We start from the raw sequence: 24,691 nt of genomic DNA on the forward strand, positions 1-24,691 counted from the left end.
AGTAGATAAGTGTGAGTTAGTGGATGTAGATATTGAAGCAAGGTCTGGATTTTAAATACAGTTCAAACTTCAACGGCAAGTTGGTTTGCACGGAAGTTAAACTTCCATTGTAAGATCGAATAAGTTAGTTTTTGAGTAGTTTCTGACAGGTCTGAAGTCTATTTTGGGTGGAGGCGGTCCCTTTATCTCGGAAGAGGGTCTCTCACCTGCCAACAATAAGAAGCCAACACAAACCCTGAGCACGTCTGTTCTAGCGCCGTCGTCACGGTTTTTAACTCAAGTCGCGCCACGCGAACAGCTTTTTTCGTCATACTTTTGCTCAGAGGCCATAGTTAGCTTTCCAAACTGATACGGCATCTCTATCACATTCCAGCGATCCGTATCGAAGCTTCAAGGGAATGAACCTAGAATTCAGCGGACAACGACGATAATAGCTGGCAGTATACGTGACCCATTAAGCTCTCAGCTGTCATCACACATGACTATCACTAAATTACCAGTACCTGCCCATTTGAAGGCCATTACCAGGCCGCATCATGTGTCGTACCTGGTGGCACTGTTGTGTGCTGCTTATGTGGTGAAACCTGATAACTATGTCACCTCGTGAAAGCTACAGTTAAACGAGGAATCTGAGGGGAAACCTGATCGTTAATGTGGCTGCTTATACTGCTTATCAGAGCGGCATGATGATGTGCGTCAACCTGAGAGCAGTTGCAGTAGAATTGTCGTCACTGGGTCGTCACAATAGAGGATTCCAGTGTGGTGGTGGAAATCACGTTACCAATCACAGTTCCTAGAGATTACAGACCTGGGTTCTCCACCACCGCCAGTGTAATCAGTCAGTGTTACCTTATATGGTTGTGTTTAATCAGTAATCAGTACTCATGCAGACTTAATAAGACTCCTTATAACAGTATCACTGTCTGCTCAACAGTCGTAAGACAATCCTGAACTTCGTTTTTTAATCTGGCGACACGGCTTGGATGACAGGGTGATAGGTTTTAGGACTGCTTTCTTGAATGTCGTGGAATATTTGTATGTATACAAATATTCCACGACATTCAGTCTTACACAGTTATACTGTCATTACCAAAATATTATATTAAAGTTCTTATGAGGCGCAGTTAAATCAGAAGAAAATTAATCTCCGATAGTCTAATATGAGAATATTAATTTTCGTGAGATAAAATGCATGAATTCTTGATCTTAGATGTATCCCTTTTAACGTTGCCGCCTTACAGTAACCTTGCCGCCTTTTCGTACTGTAGTCAAGAATCTTTTGGTGTATGTGTGCTTGCGGTCACCATCTCCACTCATAAAAGAATAATCTTGGCTGTCTTTACTTTTGTGGCGTAAGTTTACAATATAATCTATATTATCGAGACAGAGTACCTTTTGCGGTCCACTCGATGTCTAAAATTGTTCGTAACCGGAGAAAAACACAGTATTCCGTTGAAATAACAAATAAAACGATTGAATACTGATGACTGTGTCTATAATTAACAGATAAACCTTTGAAGCATAAGATTTTATTTCCAGACAGTAAGTTTAAGGTTTGATGATCTTTACATTATTTATTGCACGACATAAAACTGCTAACAAAACCCGAGTACCACCCGGAGTCTTCACTCTTAATCACTCTTAATCACTCTTAATAAACATGCAGAGCTGCAAGGAATGAATAACTGTAAGTGTAGAGAGAGAAGTGTGTTTTTATCATCTCTAGTCACGTGATAATGATAACCAAAGTGACTTTCAATGAGTTCACAACAGAACCCACGTTAGACACATTGGTTTTGGAAAAACATAAGTGTTTTGGTGTAAAATTATAATCATATGAGACAGGATCAGAGATCATAAAAACGCACATTCTCCGCCTAGCTGGAAGCCCACTTCTATACTCGAGTTTCATATTTCGATCAATCCGCATAAATTGTGAACTGATTTCATATTTCTTCGAATTGACAAAATTCAAAGCAATGAAACAATTCAACATATCCCATCACCGTGTAAAATGTTGATAAAAGCATTATTCTTTGATGTCTCAAAACTTTGATGTTTTAAAAATTAACGGCTGTGCTCCATTCTAATTGGGTGCTTGATCGCACTTTGAACCGTCTAATGATAGAGCCACGGCCCATGATCTAGATATAACTTCTTTCTTTTGAATGAAAATAACCCGCTACATTGTTTCTTTCCGATAGTAACTCAGTCACTGTTAAGATCATCAACATTTGTTTGAGTTTCCAAAATTCTTGACTTCCAGAAACAAGCCGATAATGGTGAAAATTGTACGTGTCAAACATTTTGGCATTTATACCAGATTTATCAAACAAATGTAGAAAAAATGTCAACGATGTATGATCCCCATCCGACGCCTGTACGCCATTCCTTTGATAGTATAAGGAAAATAGAGATAATAAAATATGATATGCTCACTGATTTGACATAATTATAGACTTGGAATGTTGATAAAAGTGATATATAATAATATCGTAATATTATAGGATATATATGAAAAATCCGGATTGGAATATTATTTATGAGTCGCATAGTTGAAATGTTTTCTTGGGTAAATTTCTATTGAGCTATTGATCCCATTTGATGCGACAAGGAAAAGGCTTTTATCAGGAAAGGCTTTTATCAGGAAAGGAATTATTCAACGTTTTAATGTGACAGCATCGTATTCATGATCTCAAATTTTTTGTTCATAATACTTTCAACACTATTATATAACAAATAATTTGAGATCATGAATACGATGCTGTCACATTGAAACGTTGAATAATTCCTTTCCTGATAAGAACCTTTTCCTTGTCGCATCAAACGGGATCAATAGAAATTTACCCAAGAAAACGTATCTATTTATATAATATATACAAAACATTTCGGTAGATGAAATTAAATTTGATTAAACTTAACAACGAGTCTAACTTAACTACCAGTCCATAGTAACCAATCAACAAAGGAGAAACCCTGCTTAAATCTTAACAATTGTCAAGATTCAAAACATAAAAGATAACTGTTTTCGTCACTCTCGACGTTTATTTGTAGATTGACAAACAGAGTTCTGTTACCGACCAACCCTTGTAATGTAAATTTTGTAATCTAGCAGCTCTTAACTCATCAATACTTTCGAAATTTTGAATCTTTGCTTGGTGCAAAGAGACCACCAAATTTACTGTTAAATCAATATGCCCTTTATTAAGTATGTTCAATTAATTTTAAATTCTAATGTGATATTCGGAGATCTGATAGATATGAAGTATTCAATCTTACGATGACATGGCAGTGAGTTTAATAAATTCAGCATATTCCGTAGAATGTGTAGATATCTTACTATATATAAAGCGAGACGATATATATATATATATCTGTGCCATTTTACTGACACCACGGCATCAACTTTAACGCAACTTTCCGCAAAAACCGTAAAAGATATACAACTGAAATTTTTTTGACTGAGTCAAATGCTTTTATGCTTTTCAAATCAGCATTAAAAAATAAAAAATTGGCCAAGGAATAATTATTTTAGTGCCCAAAATTTGGACCCCCAAGTGGTGTCAAAAACGCGAATTAAATAGGTAATAATTATTTTAGTCTCTTGAGTCTTGACACCACTTTAGAGTAATACGGGTTCCTGCTCATTTTACTTCTTCTTCCAACGTCCTGTCATCCTCTACAGCACCTTCCAGCCACATTCTCCCTGATGCCCCTTTCACTGATGAGCATGTAGCAAGCCACGACCATGCTAGCAGTTTGTGGAACAAAAGTGCCAGAGAAGAACCAAATGTAAACACTCCTACTGATGTTGGTTTTGTCCAACGTTGCTAGGTTCACTGAAAATACAGCAAAAGATGCTGCGCCTATAATATCGGAAAACACAAGCATACTTACCAGCTTAAATTCCCTCTTAACCATTCCAGCGACTCTTATTTCACCAGTTTGGTACCAAAACCTTATCCAGGTGGCTAAATAAATTCCGGCCACAATGCAACACACTATGATGAATGGGGCCATGGATACAGCATCATCGATAACTGTTTCTTTCGATAATGGAATAGAGAATCCCTTTCTTCTGTTCATTTGTCCGTGTATGATTGCAGCAGCAAAACAACCAGTGAAAAGAACGCATATTGTGATCACTAAACCCTTTATCAGTTTAGATGATTCGTTAAGGATTGTCCATAAGGGACAGTGGATATTACTGTACTGCATAGCAACTATCACAGTGTCGAAGGATATCAGTGCTACCGAGCTCAGGATGCCTACAATATTCAAGGCTATTTCCCACCATCGGAAACTCATTATTTGGGAGAAATCTCGATCATTGAGAAGAGGGGGGGGGGGGGGTCCAACCCGATGTCCGATATGAGGGTTGATGAGGCCAAAATCGGAATCGGAAAAATCGGAAAAATCGGAAAATTGAGAAATTTACTGAATCAATCTCTAAAAGCTCTCAGAAGTGATATAATTTAACCAGAACCCCTACATATGCTATGTATGCTATATGAAAACGAAACAATTGGACATTCCAATAGTATTTTTTATGTGTATTTCCACTGCAGGGGCTAATGATTATAGAATGAAATAGTCTGTGATTAACATATTACATACATTATAAAATGGGCAGGGGTTTTTATATTTCTTGTTAAATTAACGGCTAAATTAGTAACTTATATTAAATATAAACAATGTGTTATCACGTTCATTAAATTGAAATGCGAGATATAATAGATACTAAGTACTCAATTTTAAGATGGCATGGTGGTGAGTTGTATCAGTGTTATATCTTTAAATATTGGTTAATTTAGTAGCTAACATCAAATCTATTCATTACGGTATTATAAGAACCTATCCTGAATCTATTACGGGTACTATTTATATTCTCTGATAAGTGAGGGCAACCCTGGAGTTTAAACAAACCGTTACCGCTCCATCACGCTCTAACAAATCTTTCATGATCAGCACTTTGCCACTTTGTCAGAGTTTTAACAACTCAAAGCATCGACCGAACTTTCTAAGCTAATCCTAGTATGAAAAAATTAATATTTTGTGGCGAATGTTCTGTACTGGGAGACATGGAATATTTAGACTGATAGTTTTAAGTTAAATAAGTTTTAAACTAATTATAGCACTACAAATCTGTCAAATGTATTGAGTATTATGTAATGGGATGGAAGCGTTTTAAACTAGGTGTAGCCAGTCCACACCCTAGCTCCATAATATTTTTTGTTTTGAAACCCCACGGTGGAGGCTGGCGTGTGCCGCAATTTATTAATCAATGGTAATTACATGATAAATGAAATTATAGAAGTCACACTAAAATATATATATATATGAATAATTTGTTTTAATTCTAGATGAAAAGATCTAATATGTGTTGTATAATGGAATCTAATTGTTATCTGAATATAATCGTCGAAACGACTGCTAGAATACCTTGAGATGTTTCCGTTTGCTTAGGCTTTTAACTCAAGAAGAATCTTAATTATACTAGAAAAATGGCATAATATTCGAAAAAAGATGATGATTTCGACGAAGGACATGATTACTTTTATGTTTCCTTTTTTACTCGGGCCTCACCGTTAAGTTAAACTGTTGAAGAAGAATATATCGGAATGTTTTAAAGAAATTATGCGATTACGATCATTAGCATTACTATCAAACAACGTTATCTGCGTTAATGTTGGCAGGGGTGTCTACGACTTTCATGTAAAAACGTCACAGTATGGGGTGCTTTGATGCAATATCTGCAGTAATTGTTAATCAATATAAACCGGTAACATTTCTCGGATTAGTGTTATGAAATATTCTTTAGTATATTATAACACTGAGTAGTGTAATTACGATAGCCAAGATCTGACTTATTTTTGTCGTACGGAGAGCACCTGCCGGGCATTAAAGTAGATATTAGCGGACGTGATTTATAAGATTTATGTCAAAGTTTTACTATTACTTTTTTCGACCGTATTATTGTTGTATGAAATAAACTTCCAGGGAAAGTATATGAGCCTACTGGCTACTTACCGGCGCAACAAGAGTTGACTTGCAGGGGCAAGATCTTACCAAGTAGATTCTCCATATCTCCATATTCTAGTCACTCTGACTACTTGTCGAAATGATATCATCCAACTTCGACCCAGGTCAAAGTTGGAGAGATCGTAAGGGAAGGTAGTTAACTCCCTTACCCTGTACCCAACCCGCACTAAGATCACTGTTGATCTAGCAATAAAAAGCGTACGATTCTCCTGCAGTAACTTACTTGTAGTCTAATGTATGAGTAGCGTAATAGTTCTGACGGCCGTGTGGTGGTTAGAGACCGCTCACCGCTGTCAGAGTAACGAGGTTGTCAAGTATTAACCTCACTGAATCGTGACGGAGTTGTCACAAGATGGTTTGTGATTTTATGAGGACAGCTGAATGGTTATAAAACTGTTGGGTTAAACTTTCATGGCCCAATTTGTTAACCATTCTGTCGGGCCGAACTAATTAAGCTAGAATCTAAAGTTTTACAAGTTATAAAATAACAAAAAAGAATTGAAAAAAATAAGAAACTTTCTCCACCCCTGATTATCCTCTGATTTCAGTGAGTGAAATGCCGCGCTGTGAAGCCCTGGATCATGTCGGAAAGTTGAACGTGGTGGCGAGTGATTACATGCCACAGTGTGATGAGGATGGAAACTTCTTACCCCAACAACAACAGGTCAGTAGTGCTGTAAACCCCCGTTTTACCCCAACAACAACAGGTCAGTAGTGCTGTAAACCCCCGTTTTACCCCAACAACAACAGGTCAGTAGTGCTGTAAACCCCCGTTTTACCCCAACAACAACAGGTCAGTAGTGCTGTAAACTCCCGTTTTACCCAACAACAGGTCAGTTGCGCTGTAAACCCCCGTTTTACCCCAACAACAACAGGTCAGTAGTGCTTTAAACCCCCGTTTTACCCCAACAACAACAGGTCACTGGTCAGTAGTGCTGTAAACCCCCGTTTTGAGTTACACCACAGGAAATTGGGATTTGATTAATTAATTTGCATCAAAGGTGTGTAATGTGTATGATCAATGTAAGGGGATCGAGAAACTCCCGGTTTATCAAAGTTCTGCATAAATCTTCCTGAAGCTATCCACACTACAAAGTACGTTGAGCTGGAAACTTTTTTTCATGTTTTTTCTCCACATTATCCAGATTCCTACCAGAATATTATTACAAGCTTACAAATAAATACTGTAATTGAGCTCGTTATTTTGACAGAGTGGGCCCCATATTTCTGTAGAATACTGAATACAGACAGTTTGAAAGTGGAGTTTGCTAATCGTTTCCTCCCAAAATGATATATTGTGATCACTCTAAATTCGTCGTTGTGGTTTAAATCAAATCAACTATGAAATAAGATAAGTCTCCAAATCACATCTTTAGCATTATAGTAATTTGACCAAAACCCATAATCATAAGTAGAGTAGACCGCTGCCAGTGTCTCTCTTTTCCAAACAAAAGAAAATGATATTAATTTGAATAACCGTCCGCAAATGCAAATTGATACCGATAATGAAATCGGTCGCTCGCTTTTCCCATTCATTCACGGCTTACGAATTGTAATAAAGCTTATTGAATGGGAAAAGCGAGCGACTGATTTCATTCTCGGTATCAATTTGCATTTGCGGACGGTTATTCAAATTAATATCATTTCCTTTTGTTTGGAAAAGAGAGACACATGCAGCGGTCCACTCTACCCATGATTATGGGTTTTGGTCAAATATCATATCTTTTTGATTATAATATCAGGATAATTTACAAAGTCGAAACGTAAACTCATAACTTCATTAATACTAATATTAATAAGGAGGTAATTTCAACGATTTCGAAATTTTATCTTTGAAAACATTTCCTTGTGTTTAGGTGGGTATATAAATAGTATTGTGAATATAAGAGCGACGGTCATGACCGGTCATGACCGGTCATGCTTGCCAGCATTGTGATAAAGAAATATTGTATTTCATTTATAAGATAATTGGGGTAAGGCTATACTATGGTAAATATTGCTTCCGGTTTTCTACGGACTGAATGAAAACCAAAAACCTCAAGGTATTATAGCACTTAAACCGGTTCTGAATGCCAGTAATTCTTTTGAAATGGAGAGGGTAGATATTTTTCATTTCGACAAATTAAGACCTCTTGTTATATAATGGGCCTATTTCTCATTGCTCTGGAATTATCCAGAATTTCATTGTTCTGGAATATCGCAGCTAACGTACTGCAAAAGAATTTCGTCTTTCTTGAATTAAAAGTGTACAAACAGTTACATAGATGACCCAATAAAATGAGATAAAACTGGCATGGAATTTTTGATCGAGACTGGAAGTAGTGACGAATAGACTGAAATAACTGATGTTAAATAATTATTGCTCTAATATGTCACGATATTATAGTGTTCCGATTCACTTACTAATCAACATGTTCAGATTCCATAAACAGGCTTCAAATTGGGTCAATTTATCGACAATTTTCTGCCCTGACAACAATTTATCGACAGTTTCTACCCTCACTTTTAACACGTACAAATATGTAGCCACCTATTTTTCTCACTGACGCCCCCCCCCCCCCCCCCCAGTCCCCACTCTCCAGTCCCCTCCCCGCCCCCCCCCCCCCCCCCTTTCTCAACATCTCACTATTAATGCGCCCCTTTTTCCACTTATTAAATGAATAATTGTTACAGATGGTCGATGATACTGGGATCCAGTGGTGCGTGTATAAAGATGGTCTGGAGATCCCTAAGACCCGCGTTTCTTTCAACGAAGCGATTGCTTGCGACCCAGGTAATTTGTCAAGATTTTGATTTGTAATAATATGATAATATTAGCAGTTTTAAAACTGATTTTGCGGATGTTTAAACTCTCCATCCATACATTTCTTTACCACACGTTTTTTGCTGTTAATATTCGCATGAAAAAAATTTCATTATAATTATTGGAACAAAGTATCCTTTGTAAGCAACATCCATCGCTTGTGAAGTCTCCGGCATTCTCAATCAACTTCCGGTGTTTTCTTTAACAAAGTGAGCTTTTAAAAAGTTTTTAAATGGAATAATTGCTATTTTCAGTAGTTTCCAAGAAGTTTTAAAATACTTCTGTAAATAAATAAGGTGTGTCCATGTCGAAAGATAATAACAAATAACAGTACAGACCGTTTGATAAATGATCACAAAGCACGTTTCAATTACTGGTCACCTCATCGTGTATTGAAAGTTTTTTTTTCTGGATTAATAAAAATGCAGAATTGTTAACAAAAATTGCAGTCTGTCGGTTATTTCTAAATTTTAACAGATAATTATCGCTTATTTATGCCAGAAGAAATTTTGAATTTTAATTAAACGTATGGTTGTCTCTGGAGCGGAGTTCCAAGAACAGTATTAAGTTACTCGGCTGCATGGAATCAGAACTGTTACATTTAATTTTCTCTGATCGACTAAAAGCACTCTAATATTAAATGGAGGGTATGCCGAAAAACAGAAGTATCTCACAGTACATTGTTGAATTCTATCCGAGAGTCTTTAAAACATTCTTTTCTACACGTTAGATTTGATGATAAAACATTAAAGTTAAGTCCGAATGTCAGTCAATGAATCTCGTTACGATCATCGCCTAAATTGGACATGCATTAGATGTACATTAAAAGTTTATTCTAAATTGTACCTCCATGCGCACGCGATCTAAAATATAATATCAACTTTTTCATAAAAAGCATCCACTGAAACAAAATTGCGCGATCGATCGACTTTTGAACCGTCGCGCGCTCAAAATTTCTGGATATATGGACACGTTTATTGAAGTTTGAGGATATTGGTAAAAATTATTGGCCCTATTAAATGGCACGATGAGGTAAAATTTGTCACATTATGAAACTATATAAACCCTCTATGGTTAGGATAATCGTCTCATCCTCTAGATAAACTTTGTCACATAACGATATCTTTATCAGATGATAAGATATCGGTTTAATTCGGCCGGCAGTGAAATGCCATCATTGTCACACTTTAAAAACGTGACAGAGTTAACATGAACCCCTTGCTGTCGTGTTTGACAAAATTTTCGAATTTCCAGTTCATAGGATAGTTCCATATGACAATTATCTACATATTTAGCGACTTTTTTCGTTAAAAGGTACCACCTGGTCAATTCCGTCACACATTTAAGAAATTTATACGAGGGATGTTTATGACACCCTGACAAGGAATGCCGATTAGTTTGGCATTATTTTTCGACCTGAATGTGCTGGGAATTGTTTGAATATCTCATCATTATAAGCAAATAAAAACACATGAGGCACAGATAGGTAAACTTTGTCACATATATTTGTATATTATCTGAACATGTCTGAAACTGAGCAAATATTGACATACCAGCTTAAAGACACTATATTACGTACTAGATCAATCCACACTATTGCTACCATGCACCAATCACATAAATTATCATGAGGCAGTAATTTTTTAACATTGGCACAATTATCTCAACAATTATATGTAAATTTTGTCAGAAAACAAATTAAAACTCTATTAATTGCTCCTTGTTGGCAAAATAACTACAAGTTTATCGACATAGGTATGATGGTAAGCCGTAAGGTAACGTTATATTGTAATCGAGGACCGAGGTATGATTCTTCAAAATAGGGGGCAGGGGCAAGAAATGTTAATTTAGTCACATAAGTTATTGTAAAAGTTAGATACATTTTCTTTCACACCAAAGTGGCCTTATTATATTTTGAATTGATTTATACAGGAAATATAGAAACCCATGCCAATTTTTGTCACATTGAATTTTTACTGTTGGGGCAGGAAAAGTGAATTTTATCACATTTCGGTAACTTAGCAAAATTAACCTCAACATTACCTTATAACCGCTCGATCCGTGCCCTTTAACCAATGTTGTATCATAATTGTTAATCTACTATATTTTAGACTAAGGAATGCTAATTGGTCAGCTATACTTAACAAAGTCACAAAATGTGACATTTTAACTATTATAGTGCCTAACAACATTAGATTTTCTTTCTTAGCAGTGCATATGGGAGTATGGGTCACGTGGCTAATGTTCAGAACTTCTGAATATGCTAGATTAATATATTAATGCTTTTCATACAAAGTTACAACAAACTTCATGTTATGTATCCTGGGTTTGGACATGCTCAATAAATGTAATAGATTTGTAGTGTTTTAATTAGTTTAAAACTAAGCCACTATCGTCGAAAATGCTATTTTTAAAATTTACCAATAAATTCAAATGTCAATGAACGACGAACGTGTCCATATACGTTGCACCGATGAGAACTTGATACTTCTCTTCTAGGGGGCGGTGTGCACACAATTCTTTTAATTCATTAAACGTTCTCCACGAAACACCTTGGTCTAGCCTAAATCTATGTACTTTGTTGAGGGGTGGGAATCAATATTACCCACTCACTGCTCAGAACAAGCAGGAACCAGAGTGAGTAAAATGTTCATTTGCCTCCTATGGTTCGTGACCTCAGGTATTGTTCGCAGTTCGTGATGCTATCACGGTAGAAGTCTAGACTAAAGTGATGTAGAATGAATTATGAAATGATCCATTCATGTAAAAGCTCTTTGCAGTCGGTAATTTGAAGTAGGAACGACAAATGAATTTGTATGAACTATGACCAGACTTCTGCTAGTTTTGTTCCTCATTGCCGAAACTGTCTCAAAAGATCTACAAGACTAATTGCGAGATATAAGTTAAATGAGACGGGCTTTTAATTATGTCTTAGACACACTCTGTTGCTAAATACCTTCCAAACATCATTTGGCTCGAACACGTTCAAACAGACCACCAAACATTATCTCTCTGTAATACGACCCTAATCAACAATATCCCCTTAGAAGAAACAAAGTTGACAAAATGTCAAGCTACTGGTGGACACGAATGTACCGAAAACGGAGATTTCAGCTACACACAATGTGAATATACCCAGGAGGGGCAGGTCTGCAAATGCGTCTATTCCAATGGACTCACCAAGGCGTCCACTGAAATGAGATCTGAAGTTCCTCACTGCAACGCTTGTGAGTAATGATAAGATATATCAGTTTTAGCGGTGACTAATACTTTATTTATTTGTTTCGTAGCTGAATAATACATCAGATAAAATATCTAAACTTTTTAATTGAAACCAAACATCTCTTCTTCCTCTATAATACCTGATCACTTTCACAGATGAAATTATGAAAACTGTAATAAATAAATAAGTTTTCAATTTCAAATTTCAGATCCTTACCTATCCCTGACCAAGTGTCAAGCCATGTCGCTGATGTCACCCACAGTAACTTGTCTACCCTCCGGGGAGTATGCTCCTGAGCACTGCTCCAAGGTAAACGGACAATCATGATATTTGTTTATGCAAAAAGGTTTCCAAATGATGAGACTTCTCGCTTCTAAACTGTATTGGTCACTAAATGTCAATAAAGTAGCACTAGTAATCACACACGACAATTGGAATAGTCCGCACGTCTACTGTTCATGAACCGCTAAGATTAGTACACATTTAAATGATAACGCTGTCGACAGATCCTAACAATAATCTCCTCTGCACTTTAGTCAGCTGTTCGGAATATTCGGAGAATTTCTGTTTACAGACCGCTAAACTTAATGACAAAGCTATCAGCAGATACTGCACGATCTTATATCCCGATAACGCTCCCTAACTTACGAAACACTCCCGTTAGCACTAAAATTACGGACGATGTTTCGACAAATAAATCAGACTAACCGACTCCTCCCCCCTCAGGATGTGTGTTACTGTGTGTACTCTGACGGATCCATTGTCAGTGGAACTGGAACCCCCGTCAACGCCATCAGACGGACTTCTTGCGAGGACCTCATCAAAATGAACAACGGCAACGGTAACGGTAACGGTAACGGCAACGGTAACGGTAACGGCAATGGTAACGATCACGACAATCTGGAAATGACGACTCCCATCATGAACCGACAAACCACGGGAGATATGTCCTCGACTCCGTCTGCTCAAACTATTGAGTCTACCTCTTACATACCCGATCTCAACCCATCGTAAGTGATACTTTTAGTTATCTATTACAAGTTAATTTGTTATTTTCATAAATAAATGTCTGATTAAATTTTATATCAAACTTCATAACTGGTGGGTTGGTGAAATAAATTAACATAAAACTGAAGTAAAACTTATTTTATTGCATAATAAATTCGTACGAAATTGTGGCCTTCTGCTGAGATCTTTACGACCGTTTCAACTTCCTTTAAAAAAGGGGGTCACTTGCCTATAATCAGTTATCAATCCCATATATCAGTTCTATCGGGGAACGAACCTTTTGCGCTTTTTCAAAATTGTATTCCAGAATTGGGAGGTCAAACTTCTCAAGATAAGATGGCATGGGTTGGGAGTCAATTTAAGTCAATTATTATAAAATTGTTGATAAAAAGAATTATTTACAAAACATTCTCACTTGTCATAATGAATCTAATTTACTAATTTCAGTAAATAATTATGGATTGTTTCAGACCATCTACATAGACATATCCTGCACAAATTCATTTTGGTACTCACTACTCACAAAAGCCTCAAAAAAAAACAAGTCCATGAATGAAAAGTCGTAATTTCACTCAGCAAATACCGATTTTATAAGCCTTGTGCATTTGAAGCAGCAGTACCGTGCAATCATCATCCCATTGAGCATAAATTTGAATTTTAGCATACACATTTGAATTTTAGCATTCCTAGCATTGTTCGCATTTAGTTCGTTGTTTTGTATAATGAAAAAAAAATAAGGTTTTAACATTTTTAAAAAGAGTTTTCTCCGTCGCAGCTGTTTGTATCTCTTTAAAAAGTATTTTTTACTAATCTGCAGTTTTCATGAAGTGATTGTTCAAAAAACATAATAATTTTTACGCATTTTTATGCAGTATTCTGGAATGCTTTCATTACGTGATTGTGATTCATCTTCCCCAACGTAGAATATCCACATCTCCTACGCAAGAAATGTTCACCTCCAGCCAAGAGCTACTCGATTCTCTAAATCTAATTAGGACTGGATCTCCGTACACCGAATACGAGCAGTGGAGCGATTGGAGCGAGTGCTCGAAAGAGTGCGGAGGCGGAAACATGCAACGATCGAGGGTGTGTCCTAAGAAGAACGGAGCTTGTGGAGGTCCTGATATCGCTATGTCTTTTGGAGAATGTAACAACATTCGGTGTATTGCAGGTAAGACAGGTGGTCCAAGACACAGGCTAGTATATCTTGATTTGTGATGTTTATTCAAACGTTGCATTATCATTACTATCATAAGATCGTAAGATTTTAATGAATTATGTTCTAACTATCTCTTAGTTTTTTATCCCCTTTCAGACTTCTGTCAAACCTTTTCTAAAATCATGTAGAACCTATATTCCAACCAGCACACATTGAGGAGCTTGAATATGAGTGGTCGACAGACAGCAAACACGTGACCATCACCTGTGCCGCCATTGGCCTCCCAAAACCTTATGTTGTCATCAGGAACGACGAGGGGTTCATCAGTGAAGATGACCAAATAGAGGTAACATTCGCCTATTTTACTGTTGAACCTGGTAATAAATATATGTGTCAATTTTGAATTCTCTGAAATCTCAACGATTTAAATCTTTTTGATAGTTAGCATTCTCATTAACTCATACATTTTTAATGTTACAGAACATAAAACTACTTCCGTAGGTTAATATACTTGGGATCTTCTTCTTTCTTCTACTCGTATTCTTAACTGTCTATTCTCATTCGGGAAAGGTCTTATTATATGATTAAAAAAGACTTCATGGTACTTCATCTTTTCATAAAACCTCAGCTAACAGAACCTTACAACCCCTTCTTGCCTCCTTCAATGAATATGAATCCGACAATGATTCTAACGTGGGCACTGCACACTTGCAGTTGCACAGTTAACAATCTGGTCTCAAATTTACTGATGTTCACAAAATTTCTGATTAATTTTTTGTCGCGACAAATGAAAACGCTTGCCCTTTTAAGGCTGCCACAATTCCTAACAAATCAAACATTTGACTTGGTCGCTACAAAGTGTTAATCAGAAATTCCGAACTCCAAACATTTTTAACTCGACTGATAAACAAAGCTCTTATCCTGAAACAACGTATACCAGATACCTACATTCTATCCACCAATCAGCCTATATATTCTAACTAGAAGTCAGACTGTAATCTTCTCCCACATTCCGCACGTCAAACCTCTCTCTTTTCTTCGTGAGCATCACTCTTTGATTGTGTGCATGACTTCTTTAGAAACTAAACTTAGTATTTAGCAATCTCAGGTTGACGGAAGGATCGTGGTAAGATACCAGATAACGCCCAGAGAAGACACGAGATTGAGGTGTATTGCTACTGGAGAGGATTCTCAAGAGAGAAGAGAGATTGAAATCGTTGTTAGACCTGGTCAGTTCTTGTATATCTTGGGATGTTTTCTCCGGAGTTGAGAGGCTGCATTTTATTGCAGAACAAAAACAGCTACTGATATTAAGTGATCTTATCAAGTAATAAGCAAGTTAATTGGCAACAAACGAGTTTATTAGTTACTAATGGGTTAATAAAGCGAAATTAACACCTCTCTTCATTTCAGGCCGTGTGGACAGTTTCACATCCTCAAGTCCTGCACTCTACCTAGGACAGGAGCTAACCCTTCGCTGTTCAGTGGTGGGACTCCCTAGACCTGACATCAGACTGCTCCGAAATGGGGCCACCTTAGAGGTTACCAGACATTTCCTACACTGTATCGAATAGAGTTTTCACTTTTTGTAATCAGTCCTGATCTAATTTCAAGTTCCTTTAATTGACTTTGTTTGCAATCGGCAAACTGGCTACACAAGTATGATTGTTACATTATAACCGCCTCCAGGAGACCTCCACCGAGGAGCTGGTCACCGTTGTTACACCTGAACAGGATACCGAATACAGCTGTGTCGCTCTCTACGGTTAGTTATCTTTCTAGTTAACTTCCTTTACAGGGCACTATTTTATTAAATGCAGTCGTCGCAATTATAATGGTCGCTAAACACATGTCGTGGGAGGATGAGATGTTGTTATGATAAGTGCACTTCCTCTCTAAATCGAGAATATTATAATAAGCTAGTATGAGTATGACAGTACATTGACAACCCTTCAATCCTTATGTTGTTTTATCAAACAATCATTATATGATAATTTATATCTCATAGCATGATGATCATAAAATCATAAATTGTCAATCCCCAGATAATGCTGTTGTCGACACGTCAGAGCCACTTACAGTAGTGGTAGTTGATCCTTGTGTGGGAGTACAGTGTCAGGACCACGCCCTCTGCGTGGTGGAGGACGATGGCAACACCACTTGTACCTGTAAAACTTGTGATCAAAACGACCTTGATGACGTTAATCCGGTGGGTTTTAGAGCGCAAAGTGGAGATTGTTTTGTTGGGTTTCATCTCGATGATTTAACGTGTTAAATCATTGAGACAAAAGTCGGCAAAAACAATTTAAGATATTTACGAGAATATTGGAGGGAAGTATTTAAGGTGTTACTGTCTAAATGATTTAAATCATATTCGCGAATTAAAACCTGAAATATAAACTTGATAACCCAGGTATGCGCTAATGATTGTGTGACATATCTCAACAAATGTGATATGGAGAGTTCTTCTTGTCTCCTATCAACCTCCCTCTACTCTATCTTCGATGGACCCTGCTCTGTTATAGGTTTGTAGAATGGCTTCTATTCCCACGACGATATTCATATGATTTTCGGAAGGTTCTGAGCAAATTAACAATTACAATTACATAATTCCAGAACCCACAACAGGAAATTTAAAATTTTTAATCTTAGTTGAAGATGCGCAAAACCGGTTCTTTTGCGATAGTCAAAACGCGACAACTAGCGCTGGATGGCGACAACTAGCGCTATCCAGCGCTAGTTGTCGCCATCCAGCGCTAGTTGTCGCTATCCAGCGCTGGATAACGCTGGCCAGCGCAAAATATATATGTTCGATAATTGTCGCTATCCAGCGCTAGTTGTCGCCATCCAGCGCTAGTTGTCGCCATCCAGCGCTAGTTGTCGCTATCCAGCGCTAGTTGTCGCTGGCTATGCGACACTGTCGCATGCGATAGTTTGCGATGGCCAGCGCAACTGGCCATCGCAGAAAACAGTTCGATAACTAGCGCTGGATAGCGACAACTAGCGCTGGATAGCGCTAGTTGTCGCCACCCAGCGCTAGTTGTCGCGTTTTGACTATCGCAAAAGAACCGCAAAACCTTAATCGTCACACACTGTGGAATCTGTAAGAATGTAAAGGTTAACATATCTCTAATTTGTATAATCCTCCAGAAGCACCTGAGGTTACGGGAACGTGCCCCGAAAGTGAGATTCTGGAAGGTAATGATATTATGCTGGAATGCTCGGCTACCGGAATGTGGGAAACAGCAGTATGGTTAGTGAGATTTTGATTAGATCTTAATCTGGGTTTCAATTACAATTTAACTGTAAGATGTTCTGCGCGGAGCCTACCAGTTTTATGTTAAATCAAAGGTAGGCAGCAGAAAAGTCTTTGAAAATTAATGGGGAAAAAACGTCACAAATTGTAAAACACGTCATGTAAACTATGATAATGTAAACTATGGTGTACAGGACTAAAGGAGGACAAGTAGTAGGACGAGGAACAAGACTGAGACTGAGCGGTGTCTCTACAACTGACTCTGGTCTGTACACTTGCAGTGTATCCGGGTGTGGGGGGACTGCTGAAGTTACCTGCCAGGTATGTGGAACACAACCATTTGTTTTTTAGTTACCTGCCAGGTATGTGGAACTGAACGGTGAATAAGTAGCCCAAGTCATTATTCGCTGTGTTATGAACAGTTTGAGTTTTAACAGACTTTTAATTTGATATTTAATATGGTAAACGGCTTCTTTGTGTCTACCAAATACGTAGTATTGGAAGTATCGAGATAACAACATGTAACTAAATTTTCTACAAACAATTTTAGGTGAACGTACAAAAGAAGGATACAGAGACATGTATGCAATACGGAGCAGGTCATTTCCATCAGTTCAGTGGAGCTAAATTCAACTACCCCGGTATTTGCCACTACGTTCTGGCTATGGACTGTGTGTACGGCTCTTTCTACATCTACACAGGTATTTTTACATGACTCATACTAGTTACAAACTCTCCACAGATCACCCATTCTGAATGACGAATTCTGTTACTAAAATAAAATAAAAATTAGGTCACGTGGTATCCGATTAACACTCTCTTTAACGAATCACCTTCTAGGTACCTCACAATGTGGTTCTGAAGATACCCCTCTCGCCTACGCCTCATCTGTCACTGTATACGTGGGTTGGGATGCAGTTGTACTCCTCAGAGGATTTGATGTTAACGAATTTGGTGTAATGAAGCATATTGCTCCTGGAAAAGAGCTCTTCTATCAAAACTTCAGGTTTGTTGAAGTGTTTTTATTGCAATCCATTGTTTAAGTACCAAACTTAAATTTGTTGTGATTCTTCATGTTTATTGATTTGGATAAATAAATCTGCCCTAATCAGTGTTTAAATGATTAAGTGTTCTCATTCGAAAAGATACCAGCAAATTTTATTATTTTAATTTTTAAGTATAGCTTAAATTCATTCTGGAAATTTATTGATGATTTATATTGCATGTTAACCAGTTGAAACATTTAGTTAAGTAAAATGATTTAATAATAAATTCACACAGTAAATCAACTCTATAATAATCTAAGATCTGCTTCTCTTGTTCTTGAAGAAGTTCCTGATTTGCTTAGCCGTGAGTCCGGTCTGCTGAGACAACATCTGCACCGTCTCTGGATCAGGTCTCTTGTTAACGTTGAAGACAGACTCCATTAAATTCTTTGCTTCTGCAGTAAAGTAGTTGTTGGTAGAGGGCTGGACAGATGAAATGGAGGCTGGGATAGGGTTCTGTTTTCGGAGTCTGTATTTGACCGCTGGGGTGAGGTGTTTCTTTAGGTTCTTGGTTTTGATGTGTATTTCGTATACCGCGTTAAACCACATCTTCTGTAAGGCAGCATGTTCGGAAGTAGAGAAGGAAGAAGTAGTGATGTAGTTGAGGAGATCATCCCACTGCTCGGAGGTGGAGAGACAATCAGCTACTTTGTAGTCGGGACTAGGATCGGGGACAACGGGAACTTGATCGTTGGAGCTCTTTCGTCGTCGTTGAGTAGAAGCTGGCTTTGTGTATGGATTAGGAGAAGATGGTTTTAACACGGGTTCACGGACGGGATTGGGGATAGGTTCCGGGGTAAATTGCGGGATTGGTTGCGAAGTTAGTTCCTGATTGTCATCAAGTGGTTCGAGTAATTCCTGTTTCACTGCAGTCAAATTCAAGACAGAGGAACAAGAGGAATCCAGCTGAGATTTAGAAGTGTCCAGTCTGGAGATATCAAACTTTACAGATCTGTTGAAAGGGAGATACGCAGAGAGGGAGTCCTCTAACGCGGGGTGAGCTGTGTATCCGGTATAAAGCTCTTCACATTGAATCGGGAATGGGAGCATGGGAGGGAAACAGAAAGAGGGAGGAAGGGACCAGTTAGCAGAATTCATCTTGATAGGACTAAGAGGAGCGAGAGGGGGAGGAGGAGGAATGTTGAAGTGAAGTGGTAACGGTCCGCTGTTGAGGAATAACTGATCCATTGCTGAATTGTGATCTGTCTGTTGAATTGGTAAAAGGTTGAATGTTAATATGTTATCGGGTTTTGAGATTGCTTATATGTTGCAATCATTTCTTATCGTTTAGATAACAATCCTTGACACCAGTGGTCGACGTACAGTGTGTATAATACACATTGTATCGGAGGCGTATATTTACGAAGTGTTATCTGATATGGGGTGTCAAGTGTAAAATTGCATGTGAAGTGATGTGAGCCACTATGTGAGCCGCTATGTGATCCTTTCGTGATCACATGAGAAACAAATCCGATCCCGGGAGATCAGGTGACAAAACGTCACAGGTAAACCCTGCCTATGCCGGACGGTAAACGAGTAAATCCAATCAAGAACAGTCAACCCTATCAAACAGACTTTTTTGGATCAGGTTTTGTGTGGGGTTCTGAAAAGCTGGAGTTCATCGGCTGGAATTTTAAGTCACCCGTTTGGAAACATACTAGAATGGATATCAGTATCACATTGAATTGAGATTTAACATAACATGCAAATAAGACCATTAGATAAAACACGTGTTACATTTATTTTTCAGCGATTAAAAGTTTCGAAATTGAAACTTGAAATATTTAAGACTATAATTCGCCCAACAATAAACCTCACCTTCTCCTTCCCCCAGGATCTGGAGAGAACGTGACGTGATGTACCTGACCCATCCTGCCACCAACTTCACGCTGGGCTGGGACGGATTGACTGTAGTGACCCTGACAATGAGCAAGACCTACGCTGGTCGTCTGTGTGGTCTGTGTGGAGATGTGGGTGTGGAGTATAACGAGGTGGAGGATCCCCAGTCTCATGGTGCCAGTTACGAAGTGGACAGGTTAGTCACAGGGCATAATGTTAGATTGTTAGAAATGAATTTAACGCATATTTGGTTTTGGTGAGCAAAGATTTTCAGATTGAATTTTAAAATGTATGACTTATCCAACACAATATTTGAATTGTCTCCCATGCACAGGAGGTTCAAGACCCATTTATTCCTCCAGATACGACAGATGTAACATAGCAGATGTGCCAGTACAGACCTGGGCTGATCAGGCAGAGTATGATATGGGTTACGCAGCTTGCTACGAGGCCCTTTACTCTGAACAGCTCTCAAAGTGCCATGGTAAGACTGACATGATGTTGATCTGGTTCTCGAGAAAAAAAATCTGGTTCTGCAAGCTCCCACTATCTCTTGACGCCACCAAAAGAGCTTGTACTGCATGTCAGCTCATTACAGAGCTTTTAACGCGTAATCTGTTTCATGGTAGAACATTTCGAATAAATGCAGCGATGTTACTTTTTTGCGGTTTGAATTTGATCGCCGAATTATGATTATAATCACTTCCTTTTAAATGATTTAACTGTCTGCTAAGTTCATCGCGATAATACAATTTGTGGGATACAAATTGATGAAAAATGAATCACGGCGTTAAATTTGACAACTATGACGATTGACGACCCAGATTAAGTTCATTAGGTAATAATCCAGGGGAGTTAATTTTATATCAAGATTTCTACAAAAACCTCGTACGCTTTATCATAGTTTCCTCGTAATAAAAATCTGAGCTACGATCAATATCTTCATTCTTCAAGTGGTCACCACTCACCAACTCCAAAGTTACCAAAGAATTGTTTTTTAAATGTTTACTTAATGCCCTCCCAGGTGTGGTAAATGTGGACGAGTACCTTGACGCGTGTATTTACGATGCTTGCGGAGTGAAGTGGCTGAATAACTTCCACACGGGAATGTGTAACGTGTTGAGTGCATACTCCATCGCTTGTGAAAACATGGGAGTCAGCATGAGTGGATGGAGAGATGGAACTGTCTGTCCTAGAGAGGTAGGAAATTTAGAGATTAACTTAGTTACCAACTAAATTACCAACTTAGTTACCAACTTAGTTACCAACTTAGTTACCAACTTAGTTACCAACTCAGTTACCAACTTAGTTTCCAACTTAGTTACCAACTTAGTTACCAACTTAGTTACCAACTTAGTTTCCAACTTAGTTACCAACTTAGTTTCCAACTTAGTTTCCAACTTAGTTTCCAACTTAGTTTCCAACTTAGTTTCCATCTAAGTTTCCAACTTAGTCACCAACTAAGTCACCAACTAAATAATCACCTTAGTTACCAACTTAGTTACTAACTTAGTTACCAACTTAGTTACCAACTTAGTAACCAACTTAAGTACCAACTTAGTTACCATCTTAGTTACAAACTTAATTATCACTTAAATTACTAACTTGGTTACCAACTTAGTTAAAATCTTATCTACCAGTTTAGTCACCACATACAAAGTAGTTGTAGATTAATAAATGTCTATTGCTAGGACAGACGAAGTTAGATTAAAAGTCCATACTTAAGGATATGTATCAATATTCGATACCTGATTGTATGTACGTTATTTTTATGATTAAATATTTTAACTCCGTTTTAACGTGTAATGGCTAGCATTCGTTAGAAAATAAATGATATTTTTAACCTTATCTTTCAGACTGATTTGGTATTTTCCTTTATCGCTGTGGTGATCTTAAGAGAGTTTTTGAAACTTTTGGCTTTCGAAAATTTTTCATTCGGACCTAAATGAACTGAGGACTCTTAGTGCTTTTTTAGAGTTTTCTTCAATGTTTTTAAGAGTTACTTGCAAAATTTCCTGGAATATTTTTGCCCTCAGAGCGATATGTTTTCAAGAGACAAGCGGGTAAACCAGTTACCTAGAGTTTAGTATCATTATTTAGGGCACTTTTGTTGATCAAACTTGCCCTCTAAGCACTCTTGTCTGATCAAACATACGAGGAATTCTTACAAATGTTCCCCTGATTAGGGCCAAAAATGTTCACAATGTTTTTCTAAGAAAAGATAGAGACATTTGTCTGCATGATGTATTTTGCAGTATTGATCAATCGTATCATACAGCCCCTAGAAAAAAGATTATTCGAACTCCGACATCTATAATTTTATAGGTCGACTGTCATCCCAGATAATTAAGAGAATTGTAAAATCCTGAAATTTAAAAGATTTAAATTTCATTTTCCTAAGAGCAATCTAAGTGCAGTTGCACGTTGATAGTTCTAGCGTAAAAAAGCCGACTTGAACAATATATACTACCTAATTTAAATTTAAAAGGTGAATCAAGCGTTCTCTTACAGTAACATATAACCCAGCTTTTAGTATGTGATTATTTTACCAAAACCCATAATCATGGGTAGAGTGGACCGCTGCCAGTGTCTCTCTTTCCCAAACAAAAGGAAATGATATTAATTTGATTGACCGTTCTCAAATGCAAAATGATACCGAGAATGAAATCGGTCGCTCGCTTTTCCCATTCATTCACGGCTTACGAATTGTAATAATTTTCGATTGATTACATGTCAATCAGATGCTGTAAAAATCTCTTTGGGTTGCGTTCGGGTCGATACCTAGTATTTCGGGGTAAGGGTGGTAGTTATCACTTATTGCATTAGCTGAAGTTTATTGAATCTTTATTGCCGAGTACAGCTGCCTTTGGGTAGTTCTTCTTAATCTATTACAATTGTAAATGAATGGGAAAAGCGAGCGACCGATTTCATTCTCGGTATCATTTTGCATTTGAGAACGGTCAATCAAATTAATATCATTTCCTTTTGTTTGGGAAAGAGAGACACTGGCAGCGGTCCACTCTACCCATGATTATGGGTTTTGGTAAAATATCATCTCTTTTTGATTATAATGTCAGGGTACTTTATAAAGTCGAAATGTAAACTGATATCTTCATTATAATAAGGAGGAAGTTTCAACGATTTCGAAATTTTTCCTTTAAAAACATTTCCTTGTGTTTAGGTAAGCATATCGGTCCATCACTGACTGAATATACCACTTAATACTCATTCAAGTTGACATTAAATTCATATATAATGACATTAAACTGTCGTGGCAAAGCAGAATTTGTTGGAAATCACGAATGAGCAAAATTCTCACCTTTCGCACGTGCAAACTTTGAGCGGACGTTGCATGCGCATCCAACATTGAATCGCCGTAAATTTTTGCATGTAATTGTTTTATATATAGTTTGATAAGCATGCAAAGTTTCAAAGTATTTCAAGAAGAACTGTAATCACAACGGCACTCTAAAGTTGACAGAAAATGACGAAAACAGCAATTTTCAGTGATTTTAGCAATTTTCTATCAATTTGGGCGTGTCCCCACGTGTGCAACTTTTCGATTTTCAACTTTAAAACTAGCCTAATGCACAATTTATACCTATAGGAAGCAGAACTGAGCTCCACAACCCAAGGCATGGCCCAACACCAAAGAATACTAAATCGCAAAATTGACGTTTTTATAAAATAATTCTTCAAAAAAGCACAAACTTCAATGACAAATATCTTTATGAAGGAGCAAGCTAGAAAAACTTTCCGGTAGATTTTCAGAATGCTTGAACAATTATCTAAGATGAAAATTTCCTCAGATTTTGAATAAAATTACTCCTTAATGGGTTAAAATTAATTTTAAAAGTTATTACTTTGTCAAAAATCAAGTTTTAAAAACGGTTAACTTGATGACGTCATCAAGGGGTGTTTATGACGTCAAATAAATTTTTTATACAATGTAAACTAAAGTGTAAACAATTATTTGCAAGACCTGTGGTCGGAAATGGCTGTATCTTTTATACTTTTGAATTTATGGACACTTAAATATAGGCTACAATTGACTGGCAAAGCGTCTATCCCTGAATATATATGTATCTCTATCTATGACCCGACAATCTGTCGTAAAACAGGGGTTCTAGAAAACCCATTTCCCGATGCTCCTGAAACCTGAAACTTTTTTTGCAGTCAATTTGGTCAACGTCTAGACGCCCTGAAAAATTTCAAATCTCTAACTCAATTTTAACATGGTTTTTAGGACACCTGAATATGGCGATTTTGGGTTTTTTACCGAATTTCGTATAACAGTGCTGGTGAGTATTTTATG

At 37.4% G+C, this 24,691-nt stretch overlaps 2 protein-coding genes across 17 annotated transcripts in view; one reads left to right on the forward strand and one right to left on the reverse strand.

Moving 5' to 3' along the window:
• The window catches only part of LOC134812283 (uncharacterized), a 65,387-nt gene that overhangs the window by 38,382 nt on the left and 2,314 nt on the right, over positions 1-24,691 (forward strand). For 4 of the 16 annotated variants that reach the window (XM_063819649.1, XM_063819650.1, XM_063819654.1 and 1 more), the window contains 19 exons: positions 6,591-6,706; positions 8,716-8,815; positions 11,893-12,072; positions 12,277-12,377; positions 12,795-13,078; positions 14,000-14,247; positions 14,442-14,581; positions 15,344-15,464; positions 15,649-15,776; positions 15,925-16,000; positions 16,281-16,444; positions 16,649-16,760; positions 17,386-17,488; positions 17,686-17,812; positions 18,042-18,192; positions 18,332-18,497; positions 20,372-20,572; positions 20,739-20,860; positions 21,401-21,576. In XM_063819649.1, coding sequence (XP_063675719.1) covers positions 6,591-6,706; positions 8,716-8,815; positions 11,893-12,072; positions 12,277-12,377; positions 12,795-13,078; positions 14,000-14,247; positions 14,442-14,581; positions 15,344-15,464; positions 15,649-15,776; positions 15,925-16,000; positions 16,281-16,444; positions 16,649-16,760; positions 17,386-17,488; positions 17,686-17,812; positions 18,042-18,192; positions 18,332-18,497; positions 20,372-20,572; positions 20,739-20,860; positions 21,401-21,576 — 2,816 coding nt within the window. Of the gene's footprint in view, positions 1-6,590; positions 6,707-8,715; positions 8,816-11,892; positions 12,073-12,276; positions 12,378-12,794; positions 13,079-13,999; positions 14,248-14,423; positions 14,582-15,334; positions 15,465-15,648; positions 15,777-15,924; positions 16,001-16,280; positions 16,445-16,648; positions 16,761-17,385; positions 17,489-17,685; positions 17,813-18,041; positions 18,193-18,331; positions 18,498-20,371; positions 20,573-20,738; positions 20,861-21,400; positions 21,577-22,412; positions 22,440-24,691 lie in introns of all 16 variants that reach the window. The other 12 variants (XM_063819640.1, XM_063819641.1, XM_063819653.1 and 9 more) reach the window with 8 other exon arrangements.
• LOC134812360 (uncharacterized) lies at positions 18,793-19,725 on the reverse strand. Its single transcript, XM_063819751.1, has one exon. It carries the CDS (start codon positions 19,723-19,725, stop codon positions 18,793-18,795), a length of 933 nt encoding a protein of 310 aa, XP_063675821.1.

The sequence above is a fragment of the Bolinopsis microptera genome, chromosome 3 (genome assembly GCF_026151205.1).
Source record: "Bolinopsis microptera isolate Bmic1 chromosome 3, MBARI_Bmic_1.0, whole genome shotgun sequence".
NCBI lineage: Eukaryota > Metazoa > Ctenophora > Tentaculata > Lobata > Bolinopsidae > Bolinopsis > Bolinopsis microptera.

Excerpts from the sequence above, each read along its gene's own strand:
- LOC134812360 (XM_063819751.1), bottom strand. The coding sequence starts at position 19,725 with ATGGATCAGTTATTCCTCAACAGCGGACCGTTACCACTTCACTTCAAC.